Source organism: Acanthaster planci, linkage group LG09, assembly GCF_054643075.1.
Source record: "Acanthaster planci isolate LZ-2023a linkage group LG09, COTS_SCS, whole genome shotgun sequence".
Taxonomy (NCBI): Eukaryota; Metazoa; Echinodermata; class Asteroidea; order Valvatida; family Acanthasteridae; genus Acanthaster; species Acanthaster planci.
Genome location: NC_141785.1, coordinates 8,493,541 through 8,517,896, shown reverse-complemented (window position 1 = coordinate 8,517,896; position 24,356 = coordinate 8,493,541). Strand labels below are relative to the sequence as shown.

The 24,356-nt window shown below is 42.7% G+C and overlaps 2 protein-coding genes across 7 annotated transcripts in view; both read left to right on the top strand.

Moving 5' to 3' along the window:
- Positions 1-3,902, top strand: part of LOC110980689 (transmembrane protein 132E-like) — a 50,131-nt gene extending 46,229 nt beyond the window's left edge. Inside the window, exon 10 of the mRNA XM_022237587.2 lies at positions 226-3,902. Within this exon, the coding sequence (XP_022093279.2) occupies positions 226-1,689 (1,464 nt within the window). The 3' untranslated portion in view covers positions 1,690-3,902. The remainder of the gene's footprint in view (positions 1-225) is intronic.
- A 1,724-nt stretch (positions 3,903-5,626) lies between these two features.
- The window catches only part of LOC147798099 (refilin-B-like), a 57,846-nt gene continuing 39,116 nt past the window's right edge, over positions 5,627-24,356 (top strand). For 3 of the 6 annotated variants that reach the window (XR_015426565.1, XR_015426566.1, XM_087141749.1), the window contains exon 1: positions 5,627-6,196. Coding sequence is in view for 4 of the 6 variants with exons in the window: in XM_087141749.1 (XP_086997875.1) it covers positions 6,152-6,196 (45 nt within the window). In the remaining 2 variants the exon portion in view is untranslated. Of the gene's footprint in view, positions 6,197-15,904; positions 16,119-19,661; positions 19,903-22,650; positions 23,337-24,356 lie in introns of those variants that run through there. The other 3 variants (XM_087141750.1, XM_087141752.1, XM_087141751.1) reach the window with 3 other exon arrangements.

The window sequence follows — 24,356 nt, the reverse complement described above, 5'->3', positions numbered from 1 at the left end:
GCAGCAAGAGGTTTAAGTTGGACAGAAATGATTTTAATCCAGATAAAGTTTGGAAGGTGTATTTTGATAATTTTGATGTTTAGATACAAGTATGTTTCCAAGCATATTACTTCCGTAATCATGACCAGCTCAGTGCAAGGCAAGGGGAAATGCAACAAAAGATATCATATTGAATTCTGTTCTTCCTTACATTCAATTTTTTTTCCCCTGGACTTTGCCCATCAGGAAGCTATAATGGATGCGAGATTGGAGTTTGATGACGGCACGGAAGTGGCGCTGCAGGACGTTGACATCAAAGACTTCGAGGCCGTCATCACAACCTTGAACCCAGAGATGGTCACTAAAAGCCCCGGGTCCACACCCCACCACCCCGCGGTGATCGCTGTGAGGGAGGGCTCTACCACACTCATGCTGGAGGTTGCGCTCCCGCCTGAGTGCCAGCGTCGCAAGCGCAATGGCGCCCTTGCCTTCGACGTCATCCCCGTCAACGTCTCCTTTGCCGACCGGCCCAAGCAGTGGTGGCCGAGCAGCATGGACGAGGACTTGCTCGGAAATGCAGACGGCAGCCACGGACGGATCCGGCTCACTCCTGAAGCAGCTTCTGTGGATTATGGTGTGGTACGCAGTGACTATGACCCAGACAAGAAGAGACCAAAGCATGGTGGAGGAGGGGGCGGAGGCACAAAATCGGAAGGTGGGATCATATCCATCCCCATCGACATTCCATTTCCTTACGATCCCGTCGATGAATTTGATCAAGCTGACAACGCTAACATTGATGGCTCTGAGGAAGATACCAGTGATTATCCTTACACAGAGGAATCCCTTAGCCCCTTAGAGATTGGCATGTACATCGTTTTGGGCATCTTCTGTATTGCCATCCTAGCTTTTATGATCAACTGCGTTCTCTTCATGGCACGCTACCGCCGATCCAAAAAGGTTCCTGATCCCTTAGGGGGTACCTATCCCCAGAATTGGGTCCTGTTTGGGACGGAATTTGACGGGCGAACTATGCCTGTGCCCCACCACAACGAGGAGAGCATCCCAATGAGGGACTTCCGTGATGACAGTAACCATGGCGATTGTGGCAGCCGGGGTGAGCACACCTGTACGGAGAGCGAGGTGAGCGTGGAACGGCACAGCGTGGAAGAAGACGAGCAGAACAGAGCGTGCCTGGAGGAAGGCGTGCTGGAGGGAAAAAAGATGGCTGCCAGTGAAGGCAGCATTCCCCACTGCCACCACGCCTCCTGTGCTGACCTTGATGACCCGGACTGCTGCATCACAACTGACAGTCACGAGACTGCAGCGTTCATTGCATGCCAGTGTCAATGCCAATGCTACACTGACAGCGATCCCAACGTCAACAATGACAGCACAGCTGAAGAGCGGGACGACGAATCTCAGTGCACAGACACTGAGAGGACACCGTTGAACCCTCCAAACCTCCCTCAGGATCCAAGCAGTACGCCCCTGGCTGGGGCCTGCTGTGACCTCCCAGGCGGGGATAGGGACACACACAGTGACACACTGGGTGATGCACTCACTGAAGCACTCTCAGACTCAGAGCTGAGGATAACAATTAATCTTGGGGAGGGGACTGAATCTGTCCACAGCAGCTTGAAATCCCAGGAGGTTGAGGATCTAGACCAAACCTTGGATTACCTTGACGATCACCCCAGCACTTGCTGATAGACAAGCAAGATTTGCCACTTCGAAAAAATGGCCAGTCTGTGCTTAGTGTAAAGATTTGTTCACCAAGTTTTGTGTCAAGAACTTAACACCACTTTGGCAAACAACAACTTTAAACCCTGCTTTACAGTTGCAGTTTTTTAAGATCTATGTCATGTGCGGCATTATTGAGTGTTTTGTCACATTGACACCAACATGTGGTGTTTTCAGTTTTTCTTAACTCTAGCCCGTTTTTCCCCAAAAGCAAATTTTAACCGATTTAGTCTACATGCTCAGGGGGGTTCCTAGATTTTTAAAATATGGCCTTAATGTTGGTCATGAGAGGAAGGGGGCATTATTCATCCAGGCAAGTTTAACGGTTACTGTTGGTTGAGCCTCAGGCACATTGTCAATATTTTAGGCAAAGGGGAAGCCACTCCTAGTTCTTTGGCCAGGGCTAGAGAGGTAAGTGATTGAACAGGGGCACCTCAAATTAGTAGAAAAAAGAACTTGGATCTCTGTACTCGTAATCAGGCCCAGTTTTTAGACTAAGACTTTGCATGGGCTCCAGGTGTTTGTTTTTTTTCCTTCAAATTTTAGACAGTCATCTCTTAAAAGACACTTGGTGTGAATTTTAAAATTAGTTGTTCTCACTGAACCTGGTATAACTGTTAAACTTACTGTCTTTAAAAAAAAGTTAACTTTCTGTCATTTAGCAGCATTTTCAAAAGTCAGTTGACAGAGTAAATTATTCGAAATACGCCTATTCCATTTGAAAATGTAGGTTTTTTACACTTTGTAATGAGTATTTGGCACGCTGTATCAAGCCAGTATTAAAATTAATCTGTATTTAAAAAAGCCTGTACAAAGGTAAATAGTGTAAATAATGTACATATTTATTATTATAAAAAAAGAAACCATATATAATTAGAATTTAACCAATCTTAATCAAGGAATGGATGAAAACACAAAGCATTTAAATATTTTTAAAAACTTATAAATTGTAGTAATAAATTGGAAAGATTTAGGATTTTTTTATTCTGCCGAAAATGTTTTTTTAAATGGTGCTGAGGTAGATGTTTTTTCCACTCCTTATTTTTGAAATTCAAAGCATTTTGTCTTGGTGAAAGGAATAATACTTGCGGTTAGTATTCATCATGTAACATTTCAAGGCCAAACATTCATGAAAGATTGTCCATATTATTTGGTTATGTAAGACTAAGTCACATGTTCTCATTGCTTTTCGTAGTCACATCCCAAAGAGGTTCATTTGAAACATAAGTACACAGAACGCTGAATCATAAATCCGTGTTAAATACACAGTGTGTATTTTGCATTATAAATGGAATCATGCTAATCAAATGAATGTGCTACATTACCAGTGTTTTTTCTGCTTTGAATTTAGACTTGCAGAAGCACAATCTAGTTATTAAATTTGGGAAATTGTTTTATTATCAAATTGACTCAACGAGCAGTCCAATCGCTACAATGATTCTCCCGACTGAAACAATTTAGAGTCACTGCAAGTGTCTGAACAGGTTAAATATTGATGATATGAGGAGTAATTGGTTGGAAGTTACCGCTTATACAGCAGTATAATGTTTAAAAAGAAATCAAAACTTACAAACCTTCTCGCAGTGACATTTTGTAATTTCAATTTTTTAATTCAATTTCAGTACCCATTGTTTAATTCCTCTAACTGGGTTATGAATATTTTGAAAGGATTCGCATTCATGTCCGCCGAGAGCAATAAGCTTGTGTCCTAGTTGCAGACTTCGCTCGTTGATATTGTTGGAAACACTTCCATTTTGTCCCTCAGGTTAAAATGTCGGACAAGTCGTAATTTGATTGGATATCCATTTGAATCCGCACTCCAGATGAGATGTTGCCTCTGGAATGAATTGACAAAGTTAAAAATGCCAGTTTTGACGTAAAAAAGTTTTTAAGTTTTGGTATGTCACAAAATTCAACCAACCAAGTCACTTTTTACCCGAGATATTTTTCTTGCCATCTGATCTTCGCCTAATGCGTATTGTTTCAATATAAATTATGCTATCTCGCCTTGGTTACTATTACTTTTATTATTTGTAACCATGTTGTACAAAATGCCATGTCAATTTGTACGATAATCCACCGTTGTGTAATTTTGTATCATGGACGAGAATATTCAGTTGTAGGATGTGTTTTCCGTGGACACCATAATGGCATTAGTGAATAAAATTATTCGAAGAAAATGCTGTCTGAACTAATCGATGCTATTGTGTGTCATGCGGATATCGTGCTGTGGATTGAAAACATTTTCCTGGCATATGATGGCAGCGGTACTCTTCAAAAGTGCAGGTACAATTCAAGGTTACTCGCGACTATAGTAAGTTATAGTCATTGTACATGTACAGTACTGTTCAGTACGCTGTCGTGTGATTAGTTGAACCGCCGTAATTCTGGTTTGTAACCGCAAGAGGGCGCTGTGGTTTGTTACTGCTTTAATTTAAAGCAGGGGCAGGAAATCAAATTGTAGAAAGATAAGGTCCGGTTCAAGGCGGGAAAATTATTATTTCCTGTTGAAGAATTGTGGTGGAACGAGAGATTTTCGAAATAAAAAGACATATCGAGGACCATGGTCTTGAAGTAGACCCTTTTTGTCCCACCTAAATAATTTCTGCAATGCCAAGTTGTCAACTTGTGTCAGCCTGGTATTTTGTTTCCAAACTCACTGTGACTGCCCGTCTTTACTTTTAAAAAGCGCAGCCAAGATTTTGAACGCAGATTTTGCTGAAGACAAAGCAGCCGTTCAATATCACACTCTAATATCATATTGAATATTTCATTGCTTGGGAAATGGACATTTTGTCTCCAACGGGCAGAAATTCCAGGGGAAACTTCGTGTCATGAGCGATTGTCATGAGAATTTACACCTATTTTTTCCGCTCTGGAAAATAAATACAAAAAAGTCATGCAATGCACGATTTGAGTCAGCGAAACTTGAGTTAGGAAGTGCAGTGTTCAGGTGGTGCACTCTATTTCACGGAATTATTCGAGGAAGTGAAATCTCACCTTTGTTGGTCTGGAATGACCGAATGATTTAGTAATCATGACATGCAAATAATTCATCTGTGGACTCAACTTATGTTCAGGAAATGCTGGAAATATATGCTGTGTCACATGGTTGCGCAAAGGCACTATGAAATGGCATAGTTCGGGCCAGGGCTCGGTTTATTGATGAGGATATAGTTATGTTTCCAGATTTGGGGGGTATTGTTCATTGTTCTCCGCACAGCTGGTGCCGTGGACTCATGCTGATGGCGGAAACTGATTGCACTATTATCTCTTCACCAATCTGTGTCGATTTTGCGATGGTAAGTGCGCTTTGTGATTACAGCTCATTAGCATAAATATTACCGTAGAGGAATCTTGGGTTTAAAGGGGCAACACCAAAAAGTCTTTACAAAATTCAACAGTAACTAACAGAGAGATCATGGCCAAGTAGAATGCTTTGACTACATCGAAATAGCCATAATGCTAAAATGCAAATTTAGCTTAATGCAGCACACTGTATCCTCTGAAAATTTGGTTTACTCGGAAAAGAAAATGTTCAGTGCATTTTTTGCGACTATTTCAAATACGATAACCCATTAAGCAAAAAAAAACCACAATAAACAAAAACATTATTTTTCATATCATAATTTAAACTGTTTCCCATTCAAGTTTTCTCCTTTTTCTCAATCTCAACTGAATTTCTTTTCGGTGAGCACTTTCATGAAGAATGAATAACATGTAAATTAAACATTACAACATGCAATGTAATTTCAATACGTACTTTTCCTGTAATTCATTCACAACACTCTTCATGTAACCGCAAAGATTTTTCCATGCGATGCTGCTCCTTTAAAGCAGTGGGTAAGCGGCTATTTATAGCGCGCCACGCGAGAGAGACCTGCATTGCCTTTGTTCGGCCGCGGCAAGTTGGGAAGAGTAAAATTGCACGCATCTTGCAGTGGCGCTCGTAGTATAAACAGAAGCACGTGGTGGACGAGTGCACGCGAACAGAGCAGACGATTCCAAGTCTGCACTCAGTTTCTTGCACAAAAGGAACTCTCTGGTTGTTTGGAGTCCCTGCATTCAAAATACTTTTGTCCAGTCGGTGCTTTCTGCCCAGTTTCTGTCGCCAGAAATGCCACATTCGGAAGCCACGGCTGCTACTTTTCAGTAGAATGAAATGTCGTCTGCACTGAGATGTTACTGACCCAGTGGGCAGAACCTAATCACAGTGTGTGTCGCCTTGTCTTCACCAGAAGTATTGACGATTGAAAGCAGCACAGTCTAGTAGAGCTGAACTTCAAGCTGCAAGTTCACTGCTGAATTTTACGAGGATCTTTTCTGGCCAAACTTTAGAAGGGCCTACTTCCCTGAGAAACCAACTGAAGTTAACATATTTTGCAGATATTTTTCAACTCATCTGGAACTTTTTAAAGAAAACATCAAGATGGTTTTTCTTCCGTTGCAGAGGTGCATTTTGAAAATCCGACAGGTAAGAACGTTGTTTTTGTTTTTACTCATGCAATTCTTAGGAAAAATACTCGAAAATATTAAGCGGTGAAAACCTTTAGTCACAGAAATGCTTTGATAAAGATATTACTGAAACAGATTTAGGGATTTGATTTTGATTGTGTGAAGTAGACATTCACCGACAACGGTTGATTATTTAGCAGTATTTTTGTGTACATGACATGTATTAAGTTTCGTTTCATTAGGTTATATCGAGCCATGTCAGTCTAAAAATTAACTGGTATATGATTTCATCGACACTGAGTTTCGGGATCGAGTTGGCTGTAGGCCTATATCAACATGCATAATGGAGTTCAGTTTCATTATTGGGTGAACAAATTAATGATTGAGGAGCGCGTTCAGGTGGGGCGGTTGTGAGGTGGAATTTATGCTTTTGTCGGTGTTTGTGTTTTAGTTTGGTGTCAATGCACTCTTGTTGCTGTTCGAATAGAAGTTTGAGACAAACGTAACCGGGAATACCAGTAACTTTCACATTAAGTCAAAAGCAAAATAGTATCAAACCATGATCGAACCAACAAAGATAATAAAACCTGGTGTAAACGTCTGAGGACGGAAGTCGTTGGAAGGTTTGTTCTAGGTCTAGGAAAAAGAGCTCGTGCACGGTCACTTGTTGCGGTCATGACTGCATCCGATATACACAAGGCCTGTTCAGTTTCGGTTGTCGTACTATGTGAAAACAGGTCTGCTTTCAATAGTGCGGTGTCTGTTCCTTTTTAATAGCTCCACGGTTAAGCCCTCGAATGCTTAGCACTGATGATTTTACCGGTCACAACCATGGACTTTACGGTGGAAAATGCATGTATCTTCTATAAACGCACCTAAGTTGCCCTGAACGTCTGGGGCAGGTTCGTGCAACCATGTGTTCCTTCCTCCATGGTGCAACAATTTAAATTTGAATTAACATCTGTTCTTGAGGAACCTGTATGGCGAATTAACTTCATGCTAGTGTGTAAACTGCTTATGCTTCATCTGTAGTCATATGGTTGTTTCATATTCACATCAAAATAATTTTTAAAAAATCTACTGGATTCGTGCCTGTAGTACAGACGTCTAGGCCTACTTCTCCAGTGTAAAGTATTCTCAGACCTATAACAAATCCCCCATCGTAATGAAGTTGCCAAATGGACGGGAAAGTTTTCGTTGCAAATGCTTTACTGCCAACAAGCACGGTCATCTTTGCAATGATTGGGTCACATGCCGAGAGAGGGAAGGGTCACCGGGTCATAGTTTGTAATGACCCCAATATACCCACTCACCTCAACGACCTCACATTGTACAAATCCATTAGCATCTGCATGTACATGTACATGCCACGCTTATGCCAATCCAAATATCCCCAAGGCCTGGGCTAGTCAAAGGCCGATGTCTCTCACGGAAAAAAATCCACGGAAATCTGTTTTCCATTTTTAGTAGGCCCAGAATCCTTTTCCATGAAAACAGTTTCACAGAGACCCTCTTCATTCTAGGCTTCCACGCAGAGCCGTGATCCAGAACAGAATGCTCTCTATTTTTGACTGCCCCGGATACCTTCCTTGTTACGGGACGATTTTTGTCATGGCCTCCCACACACTCATCCCCTGGAGAACATGGGGAAAAGCCCGAAGATATTATAAGTCTATACGTTTGCGGTTTGCCATAGGTACGTGTTCAAACGGACTCCACTCAAGATAGCTCGATGCGTGCATAAAACAAGAGCCTGAGCCCAATTTCATGGACTTACTAAGTAGCTTGGCAGTGCATTATTGCAATGAAAAACTATATCGAAAAATCAGTCAAAATAATATAGAACATGTGACATCTTAACTGGTAACCTATTTTTACGAGGCAGATTTTTTTTGCTATCACATCAGTGTACTTTGTTATTGCGCCGTGAAAAAGGATCAGCCACAGTACTTAGCTGTATACTGAGAGATACTGCTCCACGAGGGAGATGCGAAATTAATTTTCTTTTCCCGGTACGGGACCTCTGGTAGTCGTCTCTCGTGACTGCTGTACTTACTGCATGGTTATTGCTTCATACAGCGTAATTGTCAATCACGCGAGAAGTATATCAACTGCAACGACACCTGACACCGCCTGTTGCTCTACTGTTACCTTGAACACGGAACCTTGAATGACATTTTAATTACCTATGGCCAGATAAAAAGAGAGAATTTTAGCCCCACCAAGAGTAGGCTGATATCCATGTCCCGTGGCCCACGGGTCCGCCCAGGATACGGACGGCAAGAGACATGCTGACCATATATGGAAATTTAAGAGGAAGCAATTGATATACGGCCCAATGAGACAAAGGGCCGGCCTTATGAGAGAAAGGGTCGGTGCTTCCATGTAGCAACTGCAAGGGTGCCTGTAAAGTCGTGGGCCATGCGTGGAGTATTCGTAGACAAAAAGGATTTGCAGTTTCATTCGAACAAGTAAAGACAAAGTGAAGAACTCATAAGATAAGACATACACATATTCCTTGTCATTAAAGGTCTTTCTTTATGACGAAAGAAATGTTCTCAAACAGCTATCTTTGTGTTCTGTTTTAGTAGTAGCACCAAAACGAAACAAAGTTTGTCGTCTGCATTTAATTATTTTATGCCAGACAGGTGATGAGTTAGTTAAGTGTGGACGACTGTATATCTGTGTATCCTGTAAATGTAAATCTTTCCGTCAGTTTACAATAGACAATGAAGGTATTAAAAACGGGACAACACCTGCTCCCTGCACCTTTATAGGAGTCAATTTGAATCTGCAGTTACAACGTCCAAAAATCCCTACAACTAAGCCAGCTACAGGTGCAATACCGCCAACCGAATGCGTATACCCTCCCCCAGCCTACCCTCTGCATCCATGTCCTCACGCTTTCTCACGTCCAACCAACGGACCGCTGAAACCGAACTCAGATTTTTTGTTCGAAGTAACCAGGATGTTCTCAATAATGCTTTCCTTGGTAAAAGGCTTTGGACAACTGCCGAATTTCCCCCTTAGAAGGCTACAAAAATTAATGTAACCCATAAGCTTAAAACGCCAACAGCTGTCAACCCTCATATGATCAGTGTTGTTACTCTACTTGATCAGGTTTGACAAAAGCTAATTGCCTTTGATGTTTTATGTACGAAGCGTTGGCTTTATAGTATCGTGGTTACGAATATAATTTTCCAAACTTTTTGTCTGTGACAAAAATTGACAACATGCATTGAAATGGCACTCTCACTCCTGTACAGCCTTACAGGAGTGACGCGCGCCCCATAGACTTGAAGTTTCAGCCATATAATTTCCCCCTGTGTGGGTTCTTGACTCCCCTTTCTGGAGAGGCTCCAACCGCAAATGGGGCACGTCATAATTCTTGATTGGGCTTTTGAAAGAGAAAAAAAGTGATTACAGGAAGTGCACAATTTTTGGCTTGAATGGGTTTGCCACGCGCTGGCATCGGCGCATTGCCAACTCCGAACGCAAATCAAGACCGGCCACATTTTGGGTTCAACTTCCGAGCTTTGGAACTCTCTCAAGTTTCCGCGTTTTGTGCAGAACCTGATGAAAACAGATAAGAGGTCGGTCGAGTGTTGTCAAAACACTGATTGTATGACGTCATGTCACGTGTCCAGCTTTCTGGCTGTTCACCATGACCGAGCAGTTCGAGATAACTCTGGAGGAACACAGCACACTCAACTAATTCCAGGGTGCCGTACGAAAAAGTGACATAATACGATTCAAAAGAATGTGTTTAATTATGTAAGAATTTTTTTTTATTATAAGTTTCACAATGACGCTAGTGAAATTGAATTTTATTCTGAGTAAACATCAAACCTATGCCATTCTTTGTTTTTGAAGTGCAGTTTATATACAGCTTGGTCTTTCGCCAATTGAAGCACCTTCCACAGTTTAAATTGGCATGTCACTTCCCACAAGGAACCGTTGAACGTCTTGTTGCTGTGTAATATTTGCAAAGTTCGGGAAAAAGAGTTCAGACTTTTTTAACTACCGAAAATACACATAATTCAAAGATCCCCATCCCACCAATTGTATTCCGGTACCCTAACAAGAAAATTTGAATTTATTGTCGCGATGTATATAACGTGGCAGACGTGTTCTTGACATCCAATCAGTCACTGAACCACGTTTTCATTTAAATCTTGCACGCATACTGATAGTCCGTAGGTTTTATTCCCTTTTTTGCAATATTCTTTATTGCCGCCGAACAGACCATAATTAAATTACTCTTGCGAACTGTTTGCATTATAGTGATTTAAATCAGATTTCTCTGAGTCGAAGTTAATGGATTTAAGCAGATTATTGACTAAAAGGCTGAGGAGCCGCGCAACGTTATTTAGGAGAGACAGGAATGGCAAACATGTAGATCGAAAATACAATACATGTAATGTGTTCCTTGCCAAGCCTAGAAGTTGACACGACAACGGACCCGACTTACAGTGTTTAACTCCAGAAAGGTTTACCATTCAACATGCACGCATGTACCAGTATTTTGTATCCTGCAAATGATGTAGATGCATAAACAAAGTGAGAAGGGGGACAAAGGTCAAAAACGTTTCTCAAATATTACACTTTGTGCAGTATCGACCTTACATGCTTTAGTAATACTTATGTTACAGATATTGCATATATGTCAAACATGCTTATACCATACGTTAAGCAATCACACGAGACAATAGTCGAACTCCATGATTTCCGGTTAAGCATTGTCTTGGCCGTTGTTCAATACTAATAATCCAACTACACGACCGAGTACAGATTATTGTTCGGCATATTTGACTGTGGACTCGTGACCTTTGCAAATGGGCTTAAATTATTTTTCGACTCGGTTAGAAAAAAACAGCTGATATTGCAAGACGAAACTGCAAATAATGCAGGCTGTGAGAGATTCCGTAAATGAAGCTTTCTTCCATCAGTTCGGAACCTTGTCCCCTTCCCCTTAAAAAAGTGAGCCCCCTCCCGGAAAAACTCCTGGTGACGCTACAGGTGCCCAATACAGCCCATTCCTACCCCCTTCTGTCTTGCCCCACCCTCTTCCGTCTTGCCCCACCGGAAGTTACGAATTGGCAGTGCATATATATTCCCTTGCCGTTGGTACTCGACAATAGTTCCTTTGACGTGACAAGGAACCATTGAAGTGCAGTCCCGCTTTTTATTTTGGTCCTTTGTTTCCCACCCACCCCCCCAAAAGGGGGGGGGCATAGTGAAACCATTTAGATGATGTAAGGTCAATTGCCTGGGTAATGTTTCATTTTGATAACCTCTAGCTTCATATTCACTTCCACTGTAGTTTCTAATGGGATGACACTGTGGTTTATACATATAATCGATAGTTTATTCGTTTCAAAATCTCCACGGCAATTTTTAATGAAACTTCCTCCCTGAGGAATAACCGTCAACGTGAAGAGATCGTTAAAGAAGGCTCGACATTGGCCACAACAAAACAAAATCAAGCGCAAACTCAACCTCTTGTCGACTATTGCGTCGTCGTATTGCGGAGTATCACGACCAGGAACAGCCATCGACAACTAAAGGCACGCCGTTCTTTAACACACAAGATCTGGAATGCGAATGTTGAATGCGGTTTTCCGGTTGACTTTTGATCCATTTCTGCTGCAGGAAAACGATCTGCAACCACAGTCGTTTGATTATTTACCTGCCGTGTCCACCTCATGAATTGTCTTTTCAATTACAAGTAGCTTTGTATATAAAAACACAGGATTGCAAAATCAGTCTTTAACTGCCAGTTAAAATGTTCCAAAGGGCATGTGTATACTGTTTTTTTTGGCAAACATTAATAGGCATTTTAAGTCTGACCGATCTTGGAAACGAATTTAATGGAGACTAGCCGACATTATAACGAACACGTGGTAGTGGACAACGTGACTATCGTTTTGCGCTTGTTCGTTTCCTTGTTCTTGTTTTCTGTCTTGGGAACTTGTCTTACTCAGACACATGCACGCGCAAATAGGGGAGGGTTGGTGGTGCGTCGTTTTGGGGTGGGACGGGGTAGAGTGGGGATGGAAGTTATTTGGAAATCCAATTATTTGTCTTCATGTTTTTGATCCCTTACTCCTGCCCGGACCCCCACCGTCCGGCGTTGGTTACCGGCCATATTACACCACTGGCCGCATTGGCCAATTACCAAAGGCACACTCAGGAAAAGGGGTTCATCATGTATCCTGAAAAGTCCCATTGTTAAATTAACTCTCAAAAATCAGAGTTGACCTAGTGTCCATCCCGACTGTCAGACCCAATTCTTCTCACGAGAAAGGTCAGCTTGACCTGTATGTGTATAATTTGTGCTTAGTTCTTGGTGCCGGTTACGTCACACTGGTATTAAATTATAATGAATCCCTTGATCCCAACCTTGTGCCTTTGACGTGGTAGCTTTCTTACCTTAATGGCGAATACCCTGTCTTTGCTTGTCGAAACCAATCAGGGCCAATTGGCGTATAAACAAGAGAAGGATGGAGACATCTCGAACCCCATTAATCGCGCGCGAGGAACGTGGTAACGCGCGAAGGTGGCAAATTAAGTAAAATGTTTGCAGTGGGTAGCACCGTCCTAGGATATCCTTGCATGGTGCTACTGCGAACTAAATTTAACTCAATTAACAACGAAGGTTTATATTTTGACAACAGCAGAATTGGCCAGGTTGGGATACAAGACAAAAGCTGTAAAGTATTTTAAAAAAAACAATTAAAAAGTAGATTTAAAAATGTAGGAAGGTATATGCATTGTGGGAGTACACAGAAAACCAAGTGAGTAAAGTCGCTCTTATTAGCTTCAGGTTGGTACTCTTTCACTGAGTCAGTAGTACAGTATAGGCCCGCTTTCTTAAATGAGTTCTGAAATAGGGTTGTGGCATTTGGTCATTGACACCCCTTTGTTACATGTGTTCATCTGCGCGGGATATCTGATATCATTTTACGGGGTACAATAACAGCAGAATGGGGCTGTTGACGGGTTGTTTGTCGAGTGAACACAGCAGACGGAATACCTGGGTGCGTAGCATTCATTGTCAGCGAGTTTTGCACAGGTACGTGTGCCCCGGACACCAACTGATAGTGGACATTGAGAAGCTGCCTTTAGGGGGCGTGGCTTCATCCCTTCGTTCCAGTACCATGCACGCACGACCGTGGCGCACCACTTTTCATACCCGTCAGCACGAACATTGCATTCGACCACGATATAATGGGGCAAACTGCGGCTGTAGAATCTCTGTCTTCTACGGTTTGCCCTGTGCAACCTCTATCACAAATGCGGGTACAAGAAAGATTAATCGGCTGGTCTGTGGTGTGTACACAGTGACGTAAGCCGAGTAAAACATTAATTAATGTTTTACGCTCAGTTTCTGGACAAGGGTGTTTGCAATCGTCGGTCATTGTCATGCAGGGTTGGTCCCAACGCTGTCTTCGTACCAGCCGCGGCGTCTGCCTCTCCGCACGCTTTATCCATGTTTTGCCATTACGTGATGTAACTTGGCTTAAAACTTCAAGTAATTTAATATTTTAGGATACTGTTGGTTATGCACTGTGTGTCGTCTCCATTGTGGTTTGCAGAGGTTACCTGTCAGAAAACAGGAACTCACCATAATGTCAAGTTGAACCGTGTATACAACAAGAGGATTAATTCGTCATCCTATAGCATGATGACGAGGCAAGATGGGACATGCTGTCTTGTCAGTCAGGGTGTGACAAACTGTCACATCATGCATGTAACATAATGAAGCCTAACCCGTCTGTGCGCGTATTTCCAGTACACTTCAACGTCTCTGTAATTAGACTTGACCGAATCGGGATCCTGTGTGACGTTTGTCTGCGTCAACGTTTATGTCTTTATAATATGAGATCAATGATATGGAGGTCGCGTCACTTGCTTCGCGCCCTCTTGTGTCCACTTATTACTGTTTGTGGACTTACCTGACTGTTGGCGTATGGTATAAGTTGTAAAGCTATCAAATGAGGGCTGCTGGGCTGAGCACGACGACCCTGTACTGTGTACAGGCTGAAGGGATGGCTGATTGGGAAGAGCAACGTAAGTTCGACCTGATTCAAGCATGGAGACATGATTCAAGTCTAAGTTTCCTTACATTTTGGGGGTTCGTATCCCGCAAAGTTTTATAGCGCAATTCTCACGGAAAACGAATAAATAGGTGTCTTTTACAAGCGTCTGTCATTTCTGTCTTATTCAGTATGAATTACACGAACATTTTAGGAATTTGTGATTTGATGATGAACGATCCCCACGCTATTATGTAAACAAAAGCAATTCTATATCATCGAGGAACCTATAGCCACAGAAAACATTACATTGAACTTTCATACTGTGCCAGGTTGACCTTCGACTGCTTCGGTGTTTTTTCCGAAGTCCACATTTCGACTCCATAAATTTACCCACTGCAGGTCAGTCCTTTTTAGTGTCGTTTATCTCCTCAACGAATCTGTAAACGATAATCAAAGAGAAAAGTACACGTAGTCGGGTAAAAACGCTCAAGTTCAAATTTGTCGTGTGACTGACGATATGCATGACCGACACATTAAAAAATGCCATATTTTTTTTAACGCCCGCACCGGCTTCTACTGGTCTGGAGACAATGCACATAATCAGCCGGTCTAAAGATCGTGCGTGGATCTCGCAGGCTGTATACCGGTGTTGCAGTGCAGATCACGATTTGTCTAGGTGTGGCTAATACCAGAAAGCGTGAACGGGTAGAACACATACCGTGCGCAACCCTGTCACGAGTCCCGACGCAGTGTCAGTAACGTACTCGATCCCCATGCTATCGCCGTTGATTTCCACATTAATTATTACGTGCATGTGAAATTTTCCAATTATCCTTTCTGTACATTCGCACGCTTCGTGTATGCGAAATATGTGGTGGGAGAGGTTAATTCGGCGATTAGCAGTAATCTCCCTTTTTTTAAATCTCCCATTTTTAAATTGAGAGAGGACGAGCATTGATGTTGGAGGTTTCATATGGTCTGTGTGGGTGTCTGAATTTGCGGATTACGGGTTCCCACGTGACTGAGAAACAGTTAATAAAAGGAAACGAAACGGGACAGTGTGCCCAACCCCAGAAGAGTAAGTTTAAAACTCATTCCAATAAGTCAAGAATTAAAGGAAACAATAAGAATTTAAAAATTCTTTACATCTACACACAAGACACACCTTTGTCATTTTCATTTTTTCTTGATTCATAGTCATTAAAAAATTCCAATCATAGAAACTGACATTCCATTAAATTGGCATGCTGAATTGTTTTCATTGCGAAGACAGGATTTTTTGTCGTGATTGATTTCCTAACTGAAACTGGTTTATGAATAACAACTATTAACAAGGGACCACACGGAAGTCTACACATATACAGTGTGCCGTCATCATTGGGAAACACCCAACTGAAATTATTATCGAACAAAAATACCACCCACATATTTTAATATCATTTCTCAAAGCTTGAAATCTCAAAACGGTTTTGCATAATAATAGTATACCCTCACATGCATGCATCACCATTGGCTCAACCCAAGGACGGTTACAAACCGCTGGTCCATAGGGCTTATCATATTGCACGTGTATAGTCTAAGCTGATTGTCTCCATGGTTCAAACACGTGGTTATCGCTCTCATTATCGATGCATCACCGCTTAGCGACGTCAACTGCACGGTGTTATTGTGCCGGCGTGTTAGTGCGTGATTAACTGTGAGCGCGTGCTCTACACTTGCCTCCCCAGTGCGCCCGAAGAGGATGGGCACTGCGCACATTGAGATCTCGCCGGATGAGATGCACGCTGGAACAATCCAAGGGAATTACGGTCCTGTTTTTCATTTTTAAGAGAAGGACCCTATTCGATCGCAAAGATGGTCTTCCTTGAGGTGCAGCGGACGATCGTCGTCGTGCGAACGGTAGGTACATGCGTTGAGCTTGATGTCTCAGGCTGGCAAAGTCGATCGTACTTTTAGGAAGAGGGCCTCGCATAATTACCGTGCGCTACGATAGACCTCACCGTAAGGGCCGTCATTGATTCCGTATTGATCAAAATATCGTCTGGTGTAGAAGTGGTTTGAGAAACACATCGTTTTTCATTCATGGGGCAAATGTTGCATTGATTACCTGTACTATCACCCTTGCTTGTTTGAATACTGTCTCTTCCTTCGTGACCTGCGGTGATGCCTGATGCTCATAAGTCATATGGACGCCGTGTACATGTATTTAGCACGCCGCTGCAGCGACTGTAGCTTGTAAAGTTGTATACCTTTTGTTTACACACTAGACGGCCAGCTAGACGGCCACTTGTTCCTTGTTCACCTGTTTGCTTAGGCCAAGTATACCAGTTTTTCCTTGACCATTTCGCATGTAGGGATTTGTCTGAGCAGCAATATATCGTGATACGATAATGCTAGTGCTTTGCTAATGTTAAACTGTGTGGTGGGAATGATATTCAAGACCACTGAACATTGCAGGAAGTTCATAGAGCCTAGGCTGTAGGCCTACATATGCGATAACAAAATACTCTCTGTGGATTTTTTTTATTTTGTAAAGCGACAGGAAGCATTTTACGAATATGACGTTATATTCATCAGTGCACAAACTCCTGGAGGCTTAGCGAGATACCAGTGCATTCCAAGATATAGAGGCTTTACGCGGTGGCCATCTTGCAGTGCAATGCTTTTGCTCTACAGGGAGACCTCCGTTGTGCATACCCCTTGAAACAAACACCGGTCTTCAAGATGACGGGTATGCATGCAAACGCTCTATTGGAGAAACTGAACAAGGACAGAGTCCGCCGTTGATCTCTGACGTCAGCGAATAATCAACAATACATTTTGAATTGTCATAAAATGCATAAAAATAGCTACTGAAGGTAGGCCGAATAGATATTACAGTAGCTCCGCAAACGAATGTAATCTTCCTATAGAAATGTTAATTTTTACGGACAAGGGACTCGTAGCAGTATACTACGCGTGAAAACATTGCAATGGCTTTAATACATGTAGGCCCACTTGCGCGCAACGTTGTCGCATCACAACTACCGGCAAATGCTAGATCATATATTTACATATTTTATACTTCTCTGGTCTTGTTTCTTTCTCCAATATACTCATCAGTGAAAGAGTAATGTGTATCCATCCGTCATCGACAAGCGCTTATCAAGCTGGAATTAGTCACGCGTTTCAGTCCATACACCATGTGGTTTGTAGATCCTAAAATCACTCGCTCGTGACCGAACTAAAATGGACTAAAAAGTACTTTCAACCCATGTAGGAATTTTCCATACAGTGGGTAAGTAAACCGTCTGTTAATGGTGTTAGCACCGTCATTGTCGCATATTGAATTTGAACGACGCCCAGTGGTATTTCCGATTGGTGGGCAAATATACTATAGTGGCAGGTCTACGGGATAGGAGTTAGTCGTACCCTAGCCCTGGGCCCAACCCAAGACTACAGGGGTGTGCATGTATATTTTAAAATCGTGTTTTGTCCATTTAGAGGAAGGAGTAAGACTTTTTAGATATGCACTCATGAGGAAGAATTATTCTACACAGTTTTTTACATTTCACCCTTTAGGGAAAATGGGTTTGAAATTTTTGGAGAAAAAAAAGCTGAAGTGCAGATTCATATGATGTAGCCTACACTTTCTCCTCTTTGCCGTCCGTAGTCTTGTTGGAACAAGTCGAGGCAAGCCTGCCTTCAGAATAAACTTTTATAATCATTGCCATAATAGGTTGGTTATTATTGCTTGTTACAAAAGAAGCTGGCCAGCATGTCCCGTGTAAAATCGCTTTCAACCGACCAGTGCCAAGAACTTCTACCCCTGGGCCTAGCAACTGGGTCCCCTATACTGCTCGCGATGCGGGGGGAGCCCTTCTGTAGCGCTCTCTACAATCTTCTTCTTATGACTCCCAAAAAACAGAACTGCAGGTTGCACTACACCAAATGCACGCGCCCATAGATTACAGTGCAAAATCGGACCGAAATAGCGCCGCCTGTTGACTCTCGTGAAGAGGTTGGCCTCCGTTTTTTACTGGAAATTCAAGATTATGGCCAGAAGATAACTTTTCGTTTCAATTTCATGGTGGTTAGCCCCATCAAATTTTTATTTGCCTTTGAACGAAGATACCCCTAAAATAGCAGTAAAATTCATTTCTGAATGTAGCCGCCCGCCTCCAGTTCTATCCAAAATAGGCCCGCAATTTGGAGCTTTTTGTGAAAGAAATACCCCGAACTGGAAACTATCAGTCCTAGATTCGGGATTTATAGAAATATTTCTATGATGCCTTCTGATTATGGCCTGTCTTATTGTAAAAATCTCGTGGGATCACAAATTATTAATGAGCTTGCGCGCAGAAATTTGGTGGACGATTTGGTGGAATGCACTCTGCAGAATTAGGCTGTATACGGATCTCTTGTCTAGAGCTAGGTCTAGGTCTTCGTTCCATTGGAAATGCGTTCGGAGACGCGTAGACAATAGACCTAGCCGTAGCTCTGGAAGCCCGTTTCGGACACGGCCTTATTTTGTGCAGTGCAGCGCCCTCTTCAGTCGGGCACTGTCTCTTCTTACGTCAATGTTTGAGGGCGCTTGGTTTAGATACACGGAAGCGGACTCGTTGCATGCCATGTCGCAACGATGATTTCAGATAGTCGTATGATCGTCCATGGGTTTAAACGAGATAGTAAGCCATTCAAACGAGACAGTAAGTCGTTGGGGTTTAAGCTTTTTTTTACCTTGGCAGCTTTACGCTTCCGTAGTAGTATACGGTGAGATCAGGGTGTCAAAATCTCTAATCGGCAGATTAGGACCGGTATGGAGTAAACCTGTTCCAAAGTATTAAAAATATTTTGTTGTTTTGGGGGGAATACTGGTAAATTCTTGCGCTGTGGAAGTGTCCACAACTACGGACTTGACTGTCGGTAAAGGGATAAAGAGACACTAAATAATAAAGTGTGAACAGTATCTTCAAAATAAATGTCTTCCCGGTACTTTTTTTGTTGTTCAAAATTCAAGTATTTCAGCTCATCAGATAGAGGTACCAGACTATGAAGTTTGAGGTTGCTTGGAGAAATCTCATAGTTGTAAGTAATACATGTATATTGTTAAATTTAGAGCAAGAGTTTGTTTTTCGAACAGAAGACATTTACCCTGTGCAACGATATAACTCGATAGTGAGAGTATATTCTGGTTTATATCTGTTACATTTTATCAGCAACTCAAAAATGCATCACCTCAAATATTTCCTTTGATAAGGGGTAATGGCTGGCTGGATTAAAACAAAACCGTCCTCCTCTAATGTCTCATAAAACCTGGCTATGGAATCCGGTTGTGTAAACCAATTTCGGTCCCACAGGGTCAAGTTGTGAGCGTTTCACCGACAGTGATGTGTAACTTTATACGATAACTCGGGGGTCAAGTCACCACTTGATAACCATCCGGGGGAGCGCCCGGCCGCTTAGTTCCCCAGCGCCCACTGCGCTGCGGCGTTGATGAAGTGCGTGCGTTCAAGTTTAGTATTTAGATGTACAGAGTAAAAGACGCCGAGTGCAGACGACAACGTCGAGTCCATTCCAGAACCCATTGTTTTCGTGCGTCTTCCCGTCTTTGGTATAAAGTTGACGAGTTGTTGTCTTTGAAGTAGTGTCTTTCGGAGTAGCAGAACCTTTACAGGATAGGATGGATTTTCTGCATAAGATGGTAGGATTCGATGTTCTGTTATGTAGATCATGAAGTGTGTGGATGCTGGTTACTGCCTTACTGGTTAACTTAAATACGAAGCTTTCGAATTAAATTTTGCTTGAGTTGTATTTGTTGAAGGTGATTTTGTACTTTAGGTTCAGATACGAATTCTTTGGTTAATTCATTAACGTGGAGTCTGAGACTGTAGCTTCATACTTCTGAGACAGTGCTCTTCTCAGTAGGCCTATTGCCACCGCTATCACGTCACTGAAGTTTGCAGTTATGACAATAGGCTAACGTCTCTCACTTTTGACTTAATTAACAGAAAACACTGATGATTATACATTCCAAAGACGACAGAAATTCAACGTGCTTTGCCTCATTAGCAAACGGAATTGGTCAATGATGCACATGTGTATACAACCATGAATCGTTCATGCAGGAATTCACCGGAACCACTCTCCTTTTTTATAAGTCAGGTATAAACTAGATGTAAGTGAGCAGTAGGCGTCACATAAATATCCTGAAAAATGGCATGGTGGTTAGCAGAGACCGACGCTCGCCGTTTTGCGTTCAATAATTCACCTGGGCCGCGAGCTACTCTGTTAAAATGAACGACTGCTGCTGTAAATCGTCATCTTGCCAGTCCATACAACTAGGATCAGGTTGAAGAATGGTTTTGTGGTTGGTGATTAATAGGTGTCTGAAGATTGGTTGTGTTCAATCAATCACCGTTCTTATATATCTTCAAGATGTTTTTTAACAAATCAGATTTCGTAGCGCCCAAAATGCATACTTTTTGAATGCTGCGGGAAAATACAGAAGGTGAAAAATATTGAAGGCTGATTTTGACCGCAAAGAAAATAATTTAAATGGACCAAGGTTTCACAAATTTTACTTGCTTATAATACAATTCTAGTGCCTTACTGGTACAAAGGAGTGAAAACCTTCTTTTTTTTTCAACAGCGCTGAGCCATCAGAAGGGCACAGCGTGCCACGGCAAAACAATACGAGGCCTCTTTCCATAGAGCCTGCATATTATTTGACCAACAGGATGACTTATTTCGAAACGTTTGCCTGGTCGAATAATAGCTGTCTGTAAAACACGAAGCAAGTCAAACGAACCGAGATCCGTGTACATGAAAGCTGTGTATAATATATCATTTTTTTGGTTTCAACCTGTGCTGGTCACGACCCAATGTTGAGGGGATATTTGGCAGATGAATAGAAAAGAGAATAGGGAAGCCGTTTGTATAAAAGACGGTGTGGCTCCAGCTCACGGGCTGAAGACTGACTGCACTGAACAGGAAAAGAAACGGTTGGGCAAACTTGTCTAGACAAATCATGGACTTCTCGTTTCCCCTTGCACACATCAGAGTTTACATAAATCGCGCGCCCTTTGAGGCACGGTGACGAGACACGAAAGGTAAAAATGTGTGGCTCCTGAAAGTCGGCTTATTGGCTGTCAGGTTTCGGTATTGACGTCACAGCATTAATCATCCCGATTTTTAAGCAAAACTAAAACCTGGGCAGCACAGACGGATGATTTTTATTTTTCGAAACCGGCAGCGGTGTGAAGGTTGATCCATCCGCCCCCAACGGCACAGGGGTCCGAGAAAAGGGGAACGTCGTGCTGTTTGCCCTTGTCGCCGCGTCACACCACCCGCTGGCAAAATGTGGATTGAATCGCTTGCTTTCCGTATTATGACGTCATTCTCGGAGTTCAAGACACTGTGCATACTCTTTTTTTGCATTTGTCCGTTAGCAAAGCATGATTGGGCTGTTCTGTACAACTGAACAGCATCTTTTGCAAATAAAAATTGTTGGTTTACTTTTGTTTGAAAATAAGGTATTCGTGGAATCAAAATTGCGCATCACGATCAATTGATCTTGCATCAATCATAGAGCAAGGAACAGATTCGTAACTTGTCCCTCCGGCCCCTTCAGCCTTTCCACAAGCACCCTATTCTTAGATCCATCGACACCTGTTCAATTCTTAGTTTTGTTTTCAATAAATTCCAATGCAGCGAGGAAAAAAAGTTGGCCTCTGACCCCCCAACGCGGCGGGGAACTTTTTTTTCCAATTTTCCACCTTTTGATCTTTTTATTCAATTCGGCTTTATGCCACGGAATTTTTCCTGGTACATGTAAAACGGAACTGACGTCCGGACAATGCCGCGGGCTGAAAGTTATGAGCAACATTTTTGACGGTTTTGCTGAAGAGAAAATATGTTCACGCACGCATAAAGAAGAGTTGGTTTACCTCTTAGGTTTGAATGTAAAGCCCAGTTTCGGGATGTCGCCCATCCACAACTGTATCGACTCACATGTTTCTCTTCATAAATTTGGTTGTTTGCCTGGATGACAGCTGTGCCACGCCTTCCAGGAAGGGTCGTTTAGCGATCCCAGTGTCTCCATCAACAATTTGATTATGTTTGCTACAGCTAGGGGTTTGAATTGTGAGTCCTGATTGTTTGGACCATTTTGTATCGTGAGGGTTTTCGTTTGGCTCTTTTAAATTCTGACTTGTTGCTTTGGATCTCGTTACTTAATGTAGAGGCTGTTTAATTTTGTTTGTGATGAGAAATAATATTCACAAGACGACTGTGTTGGGTTTGGCTCCCCGAATCTATATGTATTTTATTCATTATACCCCCATGATTTGGGGAAGTATCTGACTACATCATGGATATATACAATTTTTGTAATGATTGCAGGGATCGTCTCGCTGTTGATACAACATGGCCGATTTGCGCATAAACAGTCGTGGTTTTTCTCTTTCCCGCTTAATATTTCAACAATTAAACGACTGCTCCTTGTTTGAGAGAGGCTCGTGCCGTGTCTGCCGCAGAGCCCCACGCCTTGTTGTGTTTGCTTGATGTCTGCCACTGGAGGACTCCAGGCCCCGGCCCTACATAAAAGACAATGAACACTCGCGGATGCTTTCAGCGCAGAGGTCAAGTTTGTCACTCTCGTACTCGTTTCTGTTTCCTTGGTAACGGCAAAAGAAAATAAATCGCAGGTGAGGAGTGTGACGTCAACGCAGGCTATTCCATTTCTAACAGTCTCTGTTTTGTGGAATAATCTGGTGGGTGGTGTGAGCTTGTAGCTCGCAACACTCTGGTAACATCGATTATTTTTTGTCTGTGCGTGAGAGATTCTTTTCACGCGCTTTCGATTTGCGCCTTTTGTGACACAAACGTATGTCAACAAGTGCGGGAACGCTGGTCGCGTGTAAGAGGGCATACCAGGAAGTCACCGGTTTTTCAGTGCAGTCCGTGACGAAGCATTAGAACGGCCAGCACTGCCCCAGCAATCGGGCGCGAGTGTTACAGGAGAGCGCCACTTAGCGCTGATGCCACGGTCGAGTTTTTTTTATTGGACATTTCCGCCAGTGTTGATTGCAGCTGAACATCTTGAGGCGAATCATGGACACATTGAACAAGTATCAGGTAGGTTCGGTCAGTTCATTTGGCCAGAGGTGTTATTATACCCCCGATGCAGTCATAGCGCACCTGTTGCTTCTTGTAATAATTCTATCCGTCGTTCCGCATCCCATGGTTATCGAGAGGACGCTTGATCAAGTTTGATGCGATATCCATAATCTTACAGGCATGCATAAAATTGAATGGTACATGTACACTTTGTCTGACTCGTATTTCCGTGGATGTGGACAAACGACAAATTTCACCAGCACGATGTTGAAAATCACCGTTTGCCCGCGCGATCCCGCTCAATAATTTTCTGTAAAGGTACCTTCATTCTGCATGTGTTGTTTACACTACCTCGACTGCGCTGCGCCCTATCCGATATTTGGTCGCGGGGTGGGGATCTGGGTCCTCTTTTCAGCCAATTTTCAACATCTTTTCCAGTGCTGCAGTACAGGCAATGGTATACCACGGATGGTATTGACAGTAAGTAACTCACCTATAGGGTAGAGTAGCCCGAGACGGGAGAGGGGAAACAGTCAATTAAAAGATGTGTCAAGGAAATGGTGGATGGACACTTCCCTTGGCAAATTACCCTGTCGCTGAAGTCTGAAGAGTCAGGTCGTATCATATAAAAGATTTGCATCTGGTCAGACAAAATTCGTTGATGACCGATTCGGAAGTGGCTCATAAAGGGTATTAATCTGTGCGCTGGCGAAATTGTCGGTTTAAGCACGTCGAGCGGCGTTGTGCTGTATGGACGGACAAGCGGCATGGAATAGCCTCAACTGCGGAATAACACAGCAAAATAGCCAACTTTGGTCGCAAATGGCTAAAGAGCGTAGGCGGTATAAAAGATTTTAGCCACAAGTGTGTTGAAAAAGCTTAGCATTAAACTGTGAAGCAACAATTGCACGTTTACAGCGTGTACAGAGATTGCTGACGCCCAGGTTGGGTAGGGTGGAAGTCCCACTTTTGACATGATGAAATCCTCGGTGCAGCTTGGTCAGATGTTGGTGCACAGAGAGACCTCCAGCTTTTCTT